This window comes from Etheostoma spectabile, chromosome 4, assembly GCF_008692095.1.
Source record: "Etheostoma spectabile isolate EspeVRDwgs_2016 chromosome 4, UIUC_Espe_1.0, whole genome shotgun sequence".
NCBI lineage: Eukaryota > Metazoa > Chordata > Actinopteri > Perciformes > Percidae > Etheostoma > Etheostoma spectabile.
In genome coordinates, this window is record NC_045736.1 from 28049254 (window position 1) to 28064008 (window position 14755).

At 41.7% G+C, this 14755-nt stretch overlaps 1 protein-coding gene across 14 annotated transcripts in view; it reads right to left on the reverse strand.

The window, feature by feature from the left end:
• The window catches only part of foxp1b (forkhead box P1b), a 155696-nt gene that overhangs the window by 30931 nt on the left and 110010 nt on the right, over nucleotides 1-14755 (reverse strand). For 11 of the 14 annotated variants that reach the window (XM_032512522.1, XM_032512525.1, XM_032512514.1 and 8 more), the window contains 2 exons: nucleotides 2427-2564; nucleotides 2088-2213 (listed from right to left, as the gene is read on the reverse strand). In XM_032512522.1, the coding sequence (XP_032368413.1) occupies nucleotides 2088-2213; nucleotides 2427-2564 (264 nt within the window). Of the gene's footprint in view, nucleotides 1-2087; nucleotides 2214-2426; nucleotides 2565-9992; nucleotides 10240-14755 lie in introns of those variants that run through there. The other 3 variants (XM_032512523.1, XM_032512520.1, XM_032512524.1) reach the window with 2 other exon arrangements.

A 14755-nucleotide genomic window follows, 5' to 3' on the forward strand; every position in this document is an offset into this window, starting at 1 on the left:
GAAGGTACTTTGACAGTGGTAGCGGAGGGTCATAATTGAGAGTAACCACATTCATTCACAGACTCATGTGTGATCTAAACCAAAATCAGAGAAGAGGAAAGTGAGATAGAGAGAGAGAGGGGAGGGGGAGGGGGAGAGAGAGAGAGAGAGAGAGAGAGGGAGAGAGAGAGAGAGAGAGGAGAGAGAGCGAGAGAGACATGGTAAAGATCTCACAGGGGTTTCAGTAAATTCGGGATGCAGGTGGCCTAAGATATTCTCTGATCTCTCCTATTTATAAAAAAAGAGGTGGTTGGTGGTGGTTCTTATTCCCCTTCGATTAGTGTGAAAAAAGTTTCTCATGTCTCTGGTGATTTTCTGTGCTCCGGCTGACAGGCTGAGACAAAGATAACGGTGCTACGGGGGTGGGAGTTCACAGGAAACAATGTCTTTCATCAAAACGCTAAATAAATAGAGGCTGGCTTTTCTGAAGAAAAGAAGGAAGAAAATCAAGTAATGCAAGTGAATTTAACTCTCTCCCCTTCACATGTTTCTTTTTTTTTTTCTTCTGGTCCCATCAGCTGACAGGAGCTCCTGTGCGCTCCCAGCATGCAGACACATTAAAAACCCCATACCCAATAGACCAAATAAGAGGTTAACAAGAAGTGGCACGAGGGAGAGAAAAATACAGTCCCTGACAAATGATAAAGAGTGACACTGGCAGGCCTTTATTGTCAAGCTTCAAATATAAAGTTAAAGATCTTTGAAAAACTAAATTTTGATGTCTTTAAAATAAAAGAGGCACAAAGCAACAACAGGGGGTTATTGTCTGGCAGCCACAGGGGAGTCACTGCATAATTCTTATTCTGTCTTTTGATGGCTGCTAGAAATGCGACTGAAAAAAGCGAGCGCGATGGGGAGAGAAAGAAAACATCGGCAGAGGGGGGAGCCTCTTGAGGCTGCATCCATTTCCTGTGATCATACATAATATGCTTCAAAAGTTGTTTTTCTTTTATTCTCATGCTCCATTCAACTGATCAATTGCCCCCCCTCCCCGCCTCCCCCTTCTTTTCTCCCTGGCTCCTCTAGTGTTTACATCAGATGAGGCTTGGTGACAGGCCCTATCTGAGACCGAGGAGCTCTGCTGTCATGTTGATTTATGGGAGCATCACGCCACAACTTGTCCAAACTGAAGCCTGCAGTTCATTAATTAGGGAGCTATGACTTTGAAGTTGGGAGCTTCGACAGGACACGGACGTGTGTGTGTGTGTGTGTGTGTGTGTGTGCGAGCTTGAGCACGCGTGGAAGTGTGTGTGTGCGCGTCTTGCTTTTAACATCGGGCTTAATTGTCTATGCTTTCCTCTACTTTCCAAACACGGAACTCAATAGGGACAAGAGAAAAAATTCCCAGATTGTCTTTGAACTTCTTCTGACCGCACTATAATAATTTGCTTTGTCCACAGTGATGCCTGTGTCCTCCAGTCATTGACACGCATTAGGCCGCTGCCTATGAGCAAGCCCTGCTGTACTGGAGGGAGCAAAGTGAAGAGAGTGAGAAAGATGGAGAAGAAAAGGAAAAAAAAACTCAACACAGGCAACAAAGCTGGGAGCGCTCTCTGCACTGATATCTCACAATTACATGCCTTCTCTTCCTCTGCCATTTCCATGTTAATTACCGAGAAATGCCTCTCAGATTTATATGCTCCCTGTTCCTGCCTTTCTCCATTCTGCCTTTCATTATGTCCTACATGAGGCTCAAAGGAGCGGTCATCTCTTTGTTGCATAGGACACTTGTTTACTTGGAGAAAAAAAAAATGGAACAATGGGCCAAAGCTCAGGTTCTATAAAATAGTATGCATTTAATGTGGAGATGGGTTCCAGAAAAAGAGACACTGTATTCTTAGCAGAGTATCAGTCAGTTGTTACCATTTATCCAGCAAGTCTGACATGCTAATCAGAAGCATGAGTGCACTTGATTCTCCCCCTCTCCTCCCTACTTTAACCACAGTCTGAAAGCAGATGGGGTTGAGGGAGGGAGCACACATGCCTTCCATGCTCTGTCTGGCCAACGGGTTTGGTAATGGCAGGCGGTTGGAGTGATGTCAGCCTACCTCTTTACTCTGCTTGCTGCCTGCATGCTGCTGCTGTTGCTGTTGCTGCTGCTGCTGCTGCTGCTGCTGTAAAAGCTGGAGGTGGAGCTGTTCCTGCTGTTTCTTGTAGAACTCTTGGAGTTGCTGCTGCAGAAGAGACGGAAGGTTACATGTGAGTGAAAGTCTCGTTTAAACTCAGCGATGGGGTTTGTGAGAATTTTCAATACTTTGAGGAATGTGTTCTTTGAGGCTTGGAAAAAAACAAAAAGAAACAAAGATTCAAAATGAATTTGTCTTTGTGTCTATAGATACGATTTTCTGACAAAATGATTCTTGACATGAATGCCAGATGTACATTACCTGTTGTAACATGAGGGCTTGTTGCTGCTGGAGAAGAACCTGGAGCTGCTGAGGGCTCAGGACTTGCTGCTGAAGGATTTGCTGCATCTGCTGAGGAGTTATCACTTGGGGTGTCATCATAGCCACTGAAACTGGAACCTGCATGGACACACAAAATGAGCAGATAGATGTAAAAAAACAAAAACAAGTCCCCTAATAGAGAACAGAAATATCATAGGAAACCAAAAGCAGAACATCCTCTACACCCACGCACAGGAGTACTAAAGCCTATCCCGGCATGCAATAGGTGAGAGGTTGGAGATCATTGACAAACAATACTGCTCAACAAAATAATATCTAAAATATATTCTATAATATATATAAAATGGCCCCTTGCTTTTGACTGGATCTCAAGTTTCATCTTGATGTGTGACAAGCTGCACATACCTTCAACCAAACACACAAACATTTCAACCCCTCTAACAGTTATGACACCACACCAGACTGAGGCAGGCTAAAGGACACATGACAGCCAGGAGTGGATCATGCCTGTGGAGTAAAGGGCCAGCACATCCACCCCAACCTCCATCCTCTGCTTTCCCCTCTCACATACAACCCCTAAACACCATTGGACATAATCCACATCTGCTATGATGCTTCTCAGAGCTCGCCGTTTATGCAACATGGCAAATATGGTACACCTGAGGACGTTAAAAGACTGCTTCAAAAATGCTGTGGTTTGCTCATCGCACACGCACAACATGTCATGTGAGAACATTTCATTAGAGACGCTGTCAACAGCGATCTATTATTGTGAAGATACAGAGTGCCTAGAGGAGGAGCCACACTGAAGAACACGCAGGCCTCTAACTAACTCCCAGTAGAAAGGTGTGAGTGCATGACTCCTCAAAACAAGTGATTTGTTGTGACACTGAAAGAGCCCCCACAGTTGTCAGGGTGCCTTAATTGCTCCGGCGGCATAGGGGACACGGAGTGTGTCTGGATGCTGCCACTCACTGCTATGATGTGCAACACCATTAAAAGCTCCGTTCTTTGACATTTGGTTGACAAACAGAAACTAAGATGTACTTGATAGTGCTGCGTCTTTGCAGCTGTTAACATGTTGGGTTCTTTTGTGTATGTGCATGTTAGTAATGTATGTGCATAAGTGTGTGTTAAAATGTGCTTTGTATCGCTCAGGCTGATGTCAGCAGCTGATAGAGCGGACAGTCTTGTCGGTGACAGTCTGTCTTTACCAAGGTTACGCAAATTGTGTGGCCGCCTTATAGCTAATGACATCCCGTTGAATTTTTCATGCATTTCTGAATGTAATTTCGCTGTTTAAAATCTCGGCCGGTAACTAAGGGGCTTTTCTTGACACACCCCCTGCATGCATATCACCTTATTCATTCTCCCCACTGTAGCATAAAACAAAAACAAAGCGCTGCCATAACGAACAGCTTGTACTGCAAATGCAGAGGAAAGGGCAGTGATGTCAAATAGGACAGACCAGCTTTGATGCTCTCCGTTAACTTTATTGAGCAGTTCCAGACTACCCTGTGCTGTGTTTTTCTAGCCCCAAGAGAACGAAGGAGGCTAAGCCCCACCCAGGACTAACACACACTTCACATTTCTCTTCTCCAGCACCAGGCCTAGGAGCACGAGGAGGGAAATGCAATATTAATTCCCCCCCGTATTATGTCTTAATATGCAGTTCATCTTGACTTTTGCACATGACTTGCCCTGTCATTTGCATAGCCTGACCCTCCCATCTCCTAATTTCACAGTCATTATCCACTGAAGTCCTTTTTTCTGGGCATTGCTAATTTTGATGAACTATTTTGAAGGTCAACTAAGCAGCCCTGTGTTGGTGACATGCAAGAGCCATACGTGATGTGATATATAGCTCCCGTCTAAACATGACATTTACCCCCCACGCACCCCGAGGATAAATAATAATGCCAATTTTTTAAGCTTTGCTTTAACTGCATGCATTAAAAATCTACTCCATACTTGTCATGCTCTATTTTTTACTACCGTGTTAAAGCTGTAAATTTTGTCTTATTTTCAAATGTATAATAATTTTGTCATGCCGTATTATATAGTGTGTGATGTGAAAAAAGGGAGAGCAAACTCCACGTTAACACAGAGATTTTACACACTTCAGCTCTCAATAGCTGCCAATTTCATTACAAATTACACTGAGATTTCCTTCAATTTAACCATCTTAATTTTTTACACCTTGGGTGTATATCTCATCATGGTTTCACACTTTGCCTTGTCAGGAGCGTCTGGCTCACAGTAACTACAGCTAGAGCAGCTTCCTCTGTGCATAGCCCCAGCAAGAGGCTATTACAGACCTCCATTTTATTACCCATTACTACTGAGGTCATTAGCAGCAAGAGGGATTGTACGCTTCTTAACCTATTGATCAATGTAACTACTACCATTTAATCCTGTGCTGAAGGAGTGAAAATCTGCCTAAGACTGGATCCTATTGAGAGGAAGGGCGGGAGAAAGCACTTTAACGGAAAAATATTGCCCAGGCCGCTGTATCATGCCCATTTAACGCAAACACAGGATGCCATTCGCCGTTTAGAGCACTCCCATATGGTGCACTCCCTTTTCTCCTGGATAACATCATGACTCCAGATGATCCACAAAAATATATATCACCATCTAAAGATGTAGGTGTCTAAAAGGAGACTGGTACTGGGCTAATAACAGTAGGGATCCGATCCACTGAGCCCAGCTCTAATCTACTCTACCAATATGAGGGTGTGAAAAAGAGGACATTCTGAGGATGCCAGAAATAGCTGACGTTTATGAATTTCACAAAGGTGTGGTGCTCTCCAGGTGCCTACCATACATAAACATTGAAACCTGGAACTATTTCACACAGCTGCAGAGTGACTGGAGGCAATATACTGTACTAGCACAGGCCTGCTGGCAACACACACACACACACACACACACCCCCCTTAACTGTGGCATGTTAACTGTCACAAGCACATACAGTACAAGCACAACAGCATTTTCCATATAGAGTGAGAAAGTATTGGCAATGTATGTGGAATAATGGACAAAACATTAACAAATCAAGTCAACCATGATTTGAATTTGAAACTTAAATTTAAACATGTTGAATGTTTAAATTATTATCAAAACTAAATAACTTTGGCTAACATATGAATCAGTCATATTGTTCATATCATAATTCTCTGCACCACTTCTGACCATGCATCAACAACATACACACACACACACACACACACACACACACACACACACACACACACACACACACACACACACACACACACACACACACACACACACACACACACACACACACACACACACACACACACACAGTATAGAAAGCATTTGGCATTAAAGGACACCTACAGTAAGCCAACTTCAAGAGAAAAAGCGCAACATTAGATTATCTAATGAGGGAACACAAACCGCACATTTGAAAACGTTCACTGATTCAGAGTTAATGAAGATGCTCCGCAAGCACCCCCTCCTATCACAAGTCAGAGGTTGAAGCCCGATGTGAAGGAGTAGGGGTGAACGAGGCTGCGAGAAAGCCCCTTTTTCCAGACACTGAGGCAATTAAGAGGAACAGAAATGAGGGACAAGGAGGTGAATGTCAGTGAGACCGACAGACATTTCACTGGCTGCAAAGGTGCAGCTTGGCTGAAAGAAAAAAGGAAAAAAAAAAAAAAGGAGAATGATCAAATTTTCATTTGTGCTCCCTGGGGTCATCTTGTTTTGTAGGGGCATCAAATGGAATGGAGAAGTAAAAAAAGAAATAACAGACCCTGGAGAAATCACAGAGTCTAGTCCGTTTGATGCTGTTGTTTTACTTTGGCCTGCCGTGGCGCGAGGAAACGACTTCCCATCCTGACTATGATCTCCTGCATGAAAACGTAGCTGAAATGAGGATTTCACGGGAGCTATTGTACTTAAGAGATGTGCGAACATAATTAGTCGTCGACAAGACTGGAAAGACTAATTCTATATTATCCACTCAGGTTGATTGAAATCTCTGAGGTGGAGAGCATTTATTTCCCTCCCAAAAAAATAGACGTTTATTCACACCAATAACCTTTTCCCCTAATAATCACAATAATAATAATAATAATAATAATAACATATTGGTATATGAATTGTTAGAAAACACACTTTGTGCAAACAACACATTTTAGATTCTAGATTCTTTACTAATCCCAAAAAAATGTGAATGAAAAAAAAAACAAGACAGAACAACCCATCCTTACATGTGTTACGTTAAGACCTCCTTTATTCCTTCCTCGTCATTCACAATCAAGCAGTTTTAAAAATGTTTACAGCTCACATAAACAGGATAATCAGAGCCACATTTGGTCTTGGTTTACCATACACTATATATCCTGAATTAGGGTTTGTAGGGGTGTGAGGGCTCAAATTATTTGAGCAACTGTAAAAACAAAAGTGAAGATTGCATTTTAATTAACTTTTTTCGACTACAAACAAACAGATTTTCACCGGAGCTGGTCCCAGTGTCGGGTTTAAACAAACAAACTGCACGGTGCAAAGAGCGAGCTCTCGCCCCAACAATAACAGCTGGACGTTGTTTCCCACACTGGAGGCAGCCTCCACTGCAGGTGACCACTGCTGTGGTCACCCCCCCCCCCACACACACACACACACACACACACAAACACACAGAGACACCATAGTTTGTATCACCATATATGTTTAAGTATAGCCAGATATATAAATTGACTGTTTGTAGTTCAAAAAATGTATGTAAAAAAAATTATTATATTAATGGCCAGGTGTTTCTTATCAAAATAATACCATTATTGTTAGTGGTCATGTTAAAACAACAGTGATTCAGTTACACATTTCTAGAAAGGAGCCTTTGCAAATACAAACGAAATTCAGGTTCATAAAAAACCCCTAAGTGCTTGGTTACATTTTGCCGTGTGACTCAATGTCCTGTCACTCTTTTTGACCTATCAAGACATACGTCATAGTGCGTATTTCACAGCCACAGGGCTTTAAAGTTCTGAAACATGGCTTACAAATTCTGGGTGACAGCTACCATCCTACACACATCCGTCCTCCGTTCTCACCTTTCCAGGATACAGTACGATCACTGTTGGGGTGAACTGTGTGCCCGTGATGTACGGTTTACCAGCTCCACACGGTTACGCAACGGTGCACGTTTTCAGATGCATTATTTGAGTCGGTTGAGATTTAATTAAGCTCACAGCCTCTAAAATCCCTTTTAAATGAAACTGTAGTTAAAATACAATGGCTGACACATCCTGGTGCAGATTGTTTCTATTCTCTGCACACCAGCAACACAATGCTAATCCTCGTTTCCATGACGGCAGACAAGAGGGCCACAAATTGTGTTGCTTCTTGACACTCTTAATGCGGTTGTGTTATGTGATTCAAATAAAGTACACATGCAATTAATAAAATGATATAGAAAACAATACTCAGCAGGTTTATAGGATTTACAAATCTCATAAATCCAACTTGTCAATGACCACACAATTACTGTTTTAAGAATATATAGGTTGTGACAAAGATCTATGGTGAAAAAAAAGACCTTCTGCCATAAAACACTCTACACCATGTAATCACATTATTATCCTCCCATCTCAACCCTTTGAAACACATAGCATCTTGAGTGTAGAGTTAATCTTCCTATCTGAAACAGAGACGCACAACCTCAGAGCAGTAATCACCCTTAAAAAAAAATATTGAAAGCCTTTTTCAAGTAAAAACATGTTTTAGTTGGAAAAGCCAGGGAATAACAAGCAGTGAGCAGCTGGTGGCTCACTATATTACTGCTAAACTATTCCCCCGTCTCTCCTCTTCTGTCTTGCCTGCCCGCTCCACTACAAAGCAAAGACCGTCCCTGTAAAGGATATCCCAGCAAGCCGTGAGGCTGCGGCGGCTACCCCCTGTGCCCCCCTCTCCCAGTACATAGCTAATATCTGGTTGCCTATGTCATGGTTTAGAAATGACAGGTGCTCGCCGCCCCTCGCCTTGACAGGCCACTGCACAAATAACGCCCCTGCCTGAAAGGGCTAATGCACTACTAATGAACAATAAATCAACTTTGATTACAAACTGTCAACCCAATCAGCTCGCACTCCAGCTCTCCCAAACTGCGAGTCTCTGCACAGCTGCACGACATTACGGTGCACACTGCCCCGTTTTAGGCTTCGCTCTCCTCCTCCTCATCCATTCGATATTTGCCTCTAATATGTACCTCCATTTGTCCTTTCTTTCAGCACCCACTTTCTTAGTACTGATGCAAGGTGCTGAAACATTGCACCCAAAAAAGTTTTGGTTGAATGGTAACAGAAAAAGCCAAAAACAGCACTCGGAAAAAGTGAGTCACACGTGAGTCCTTTCCATATCTTTCTATATTTGCATGAGTATATTACTTAAAATTATTGTAGTCATGAGGTTGAGGTGATTAGACAACAGAAAATCAATGGCTGTCTTCAGTGTAAAACATCAAAGCTGTCAAATCACGCATAAACTTGACAGCAGAAATAAATGGAAGAAAATGACCACAACATTCACTTCTGAATGTATAATGCAGTCTCTTTGCTGGAAGAACAGAAACACGCAAACACAGGCACGTACAAACGTTCACACACTCCAACTTTCCAGGAAGATATGAGCAATGACATTTTTAGTGACAGCGCGTCTCCAATGTGGTTTTGTGGTGACGGTGTCAAATATAGAGCTGTGCCAGCATGTCTTAATTCACTGTGACACCATGAGGAAAGTGAGGATTACTCCAAGCCATAGCCTGAGAGCAAGCAAAGTCTGACCAGCACTCATTAACTCAGAAGAGCAAATCATCACAAAACACACAACCAGAAAACCCCCAATGCATTACAAAAATAAAAGATTTTCTGTTGATTTTAAAGGCTTTACCATAGAAATATTCTCAACGTTAAAGAATTAATATAGTAATTTTCTGAGAAAAAAAACAAATGTTAAAGAAAGTGCAAACATTTCCCCTGTTTTCCTTTGAACTCTCAAACAGCATACAGTACAGTACAGTGCAGTACAGTAATGGATCTTGCTTAACTGGTTAGTTCACTATCAGCAAAGTAAACAAAACTAAACAAACAGCATATAATGGCAGACAGAAACTATCTATCTAATACTGTAACTAGCAAAGCTAAACAAACTGTTGCTAGAAGTACTGTAAAAGAGAAATGCTCAAAATCAGCAACATCACAATACACAGATAAACCAAAGCAGCTAATCCAGACAGTACAATACATTCTGTTACAGTAAATATAATGTACATGACACCTGCTTTCTGTGTCAGGACAAGCCTGTAAACTGTCAGCGTCTCAACGGCAAAGTAAAGCCCTGGATAACTGCTTCTCTCACACAAACTGCATGATAAAATTTACCAATTACAATGATACAACATCAGCGACAGACAGACAATGAAGCCTCCTTTTCTCTTTTTCCCCGGTCAAATTAAATTGTCAAGTTTTTAACACCAGAAAAAAGGCAAAATCACAGAAATCAATCATATTGACAAACCTGACAAACTCCATTTAGCTGGCAGGGTAAACAGTGCTGGGCCACGCGGTGTGGAGTGAAGCAGAGCGGAGAGCAGAGCAACGAGGGAAACAGAGGGAGAGAGAGAGAGAGAGTGAGCGAGTGGGGGAGAGAGAGAGAGGTAGAGGCACACGGGCTGGCAGGCAGGGAGGCTGAGAACAAGCGCTGCTGTGCTGTGGAGTCTCCAACCTTCCTCGGGATACAGACAGATTGCACGCGCAAGGTTGCTCCCTGGCTGACAAGATACAAAACTATCCAATCAACCACGCCCTTCTCCACCAATCACAACCAGCCCTCTAAACATAATCAATTCAAATGGGGCCACACAATAGGGAGCCGCGGGTTGGGCTGCAGGTGAAGCCGTGCCTTTGTGTGGGGGCCCCTTTAAAAAAAAAAAAAAAAAAAGATAAAGAAAAAAAAAGACACAGTTGACGGCTGTTAACCCTTTGACCCCTGCCGGGAGTCCGGCCGTGCTATTGAAACAATGGGAGCCTAAAGAAAAGAGGCCCTTTAATTAAACAACAGATAAGTAAACACAGCTATCCAGCGGAAAGAAAGAAAACTGGCCCCGCTATCAGCCCCTTTATTGTTCTGCTAAATGGAATTGTTTACAGTGCTGGAACAAAGACACAACTCATTTCACTTGCTGAAAACAATAAATGCACAAACAGGCGCTTTGTACTTATTTGGACTTTTTCTTCCTTTTAAATTCCCCAAGCTGAGAAAACAGCAGATGTATTGGATTTTAGAGTAAATAATGTATTTATGAGAACAGTTTGTTTTGCCTTGTATTTCCCCCACCAATGTGAATGTGTACACTTGTACCATAGCACACAACTAGTTGCAATATACTAAGGCAAGTTGGTGTGTTTTTTTGTCATAAAATCAACCACAGCAGCATTAACTTTTTTAAACACTTATTCTACAATTTGGTCTCAGACAAGCTAAAACCACTTACATTAATAGCTAACATTACACCAGCCACGGAACCAGGCAATCCATCCAACTCCATCCCAATGAGAGCAATTAGCTGTCATAATATCATCACACTCTTAAACACCCATGTGCACTCAGTAAGGGGAAAAGACAGGAGAGAAAAAAACAGGACCCTGCCACCTACTGGAGATTCTACTGAACTCACCAGGAGAAAGCGAAGGCAGGATGAGAAGTCTGCCTCTTGTCAACGTATACATATATGTTAACCTTCTAGCTGAACACATGTTAGCTTGATCTAAATCCAACTATAAGAACATTACAGTCCGTAGTAAATAAAAACATGAAGAAATTGAGTAAGGATTTTTAGTTTTATTTAACAATAAAACCAGATTCACTGACTAGTGCAACCCACTTAAAGGTTTTGAGAAAAGGCATGAAGGCAAGATTAACACCTCACTTTGCTAATTAGCATGACAATAAACACAGAGCTAAATAACAGAGCTCTAAAACACTGCTCATATCAACAGCTATAAACCCTTGGCCAAGGATGAAGGAATGTTCATGGGATGCATTCCAGTCCGCAAACACACTGGTAAAATAAACAGAGTGGCTGCATAACAAGCCATTGCTCTCATCTGCTAATAACTAACAATGAGCTCTGGTAAGCTGGCCTGACCTATATAAATTATTGACTGGGACACCTCAAGTGTCAAAAGTGACAATTCCAATACACAGCATAGTGAATAATTAAGTGGAAGAAAAGGCACTTTGAGGAAGAAAAAAAAATATATATATATATATATTTTTATCTGACACCCCCTCAAGACGGCTCACACAAAAAAGACAGTGACATGCAGGCATGTGCTCGCATTCAACACATGCACAAACACACACATTCACAAAGTGGTTGAGGCTACAGCCACACTCTTCTCCCCCGGCACTCTCCCTGGGGTGGTATGTCGGCGTATTCTCAATAAAACACCTTCTTAGCAGTAATAGGCCACTGTTCTCATTTCAACACTCCCAAAGGCCTCATGATAAATTTAGCACACACACAGTTCAAGCTTCTCCTCTCACACACTGTCTTTCTAATCCATTGCCTCTGTGCCTTTGCCATGTAAAATAATTACACATGTGAGTCGATGCGATACACACGCTATATACATTTTTTTTTTCCTTCTCCTACGCATAGAAAAACATCAATATCCTTGATCCTTGAACCGGCGTCCCCTGTGATAGTTTACAGAGAGTGCTGAGCGATTGTGTTCATGACAGAGTGGACGACATTATATTTCCTGCTTGAGTTAGAGTGAAAGTATGAGTTAATGTCTGGTCTGAGCTGTGCCGTGCTCCGCTCGGCACTGGCTAAAGATAACAACTCGCCTCCGATTACAAAGCCTTCCCAAAACACTAACAAAGCCAGTGAATAAGCTGCACCGGCATGCCAACCGGTGTCTTACTGCTACTACAGAAATAGAAGTAGAAAAGTGGAGGAAAATACAAAACGATAGTTTCTTGAAAGACTCTGGTGACCGGGACCATTGTCATGAGAAAATAAACACAGTCTGTTTCCCTGTGTGTGTGTGTGTGTGTGTGTGTGTGTGTGTGTGTGTGTGTGTGTGTGTGTGTGTGTGTGTGTGTGTGTGTGTGTGTGTGTGTGTGTGTGTATAAAGTAAATCAATGTTTACTGATGGTGGGAGTCAGAAGGGCAGGTGTGGGACCTATATAAATAACAGCTGCTCTATATAATATTGCCAAGGCAACAAAAAATACGATCCACAACATCATATCATTTCTTAATCTTAATATTAAGAGACACAAAGCATCCAGTCAACTGTTTTCTTTCCCCCAAGTTACAGCAAAAACTAACCCACTCACTTGCACTGACATCATACAGGAGAGTGTTACCTTTCTAAAGGTTTCTAAGGTAATGTGGAATCTATTTTTCTATTCTGAAGTTATAACTAAACTAAAAGTGATCTGGTCATTTCCATTCAAGGCTATTTTTTTTTAAAAGGTTACCACATCCACGTTTGACACACTGGCTTTTGTTCTTTTGTACTTCTCTTGATTTTTAAGGTTATTCAAACTGCATTTATTTGACATTTAGTTTATTTTTCTGTACCCTTGTTTTGATAGTTTTGAGTTTTATTTATTGTTGGTGCTGTATTAAAACCCATCCTGTTAAAATTAAGTGTATATCCATTGTTATGACATGACAGTGAACTCACCTTTTAACATCGGCAACCTACCAATACTCCCTCTGATACTTGGAATAAGTCACATTTAGAGTGAATGAGGTTATCACCCGAAGCGGAGTGGAGTTACTGTAAGTCACGCCTGAGTCACCGTGTTCCCCCTGGTCTGTTATATATGGGTTTGGTTATTTACTTTTAATTTCAGCATTCAGGAAGACATTGTTTAGTCAGCACATGTTGCAAATACAGCAAAATATTTCCTGAGGTGATATGCCAGCCAGTGTATAACAGAGCTTGTGTTTCAGCGTGCACCGTCTAGTGTGGTTTTTCACTTAGTCAAAACAAGAAAACTTTTGGGTTTGAACAACGTCGATATAAGGAGGTGGGGGAACTTCTGCCTTGTTTTGTTTGGTGATTGATTCATATTTGATTTCAATCAGAAACTATATTAATACACAGAAACTTCAAACACAGGAATTGTAATAAGCAATAACTATGGTTCTGTGTGGGCTGTGAAGATATAAAAATAAATAAATAAATAATAAATAAACTACTACCACTAAATCTGAAGAGACAAATAAGTATATGTATAAAACACCTGTTATTGTAATGATATTGTATTGTGATTTATAGGCCTTGATATGCAATTCCAAACATATTTGCATATATATATCCGATTCTAGCACAAGCAACTTTGTCATGTGGGTGGCTCTTGTCATCACTTTTTAAGGAACGTTCTCAATGTAGGACGCACACTAAGCGTACAGTCCTGCTACCCACCATGATTAACTGTTTTGCTAACCCTTTCTGTGGTGCTATTAGACAGTATTTGTTAGTCCAGTTTCAAACACTAACCAATACTAATTCTGAGGAACATTACTGGAGGTAATATATGATATATAGATAAGCACTCTACATATGAAGTTATTTTAACCAATAAGGCTACAGTTAAATGCAATGCTACTTTGACTTTGTGCTTTTTACAGATTGAGTGCAACTACATGGATGATTATGATTTTCTGCACAGTGTCCAACACAAACATAAAGCAACTCCAAATGCTGTTCTCATGTAGCTGAAGGCCCTTCTGTCTCTGGATCTCTCTCATGCTGTCTGAGCGACACAATATTTCTCTTTCCTACTCCTAACAAAAAGTGAAAATAGAATCAGAGAAGTGCAAAGCTGTCAAAAAGTGTGCGACTACACCCAAAAGAGAAACTGCATTGTGAGTTGATGCTGACTTGACTGCACCTTGCATAGCTGTTAGTGTTTATTAATGCTATGGTTGACTGTGCAGCCATCCATCCTTCCACCCCTCCGCAAAGGGCGTGTGAATCACTCCAAACAACACACGCTTGACATCAAGATATAGTGCCAGAGGATGACACAAAGATACAACACATTTTAGGGGGAAGTGTGTGTGTATGTGTGTTTGTGTATCTGGGTGGATGACTGAGTGGGGTGGAGGGGTGAGAGGGTTCAATGCTTGAGGGGAAACATCAGGCCTCAAATGAAAAAGGGTCCTGAAAATGGTAAGTGGCTCCCAGCGCTGTGACTGGAGTCAATTCGACAGTCATCGTCTTGGCTGGGAGGGAGCTCCTAACACAGCAGCC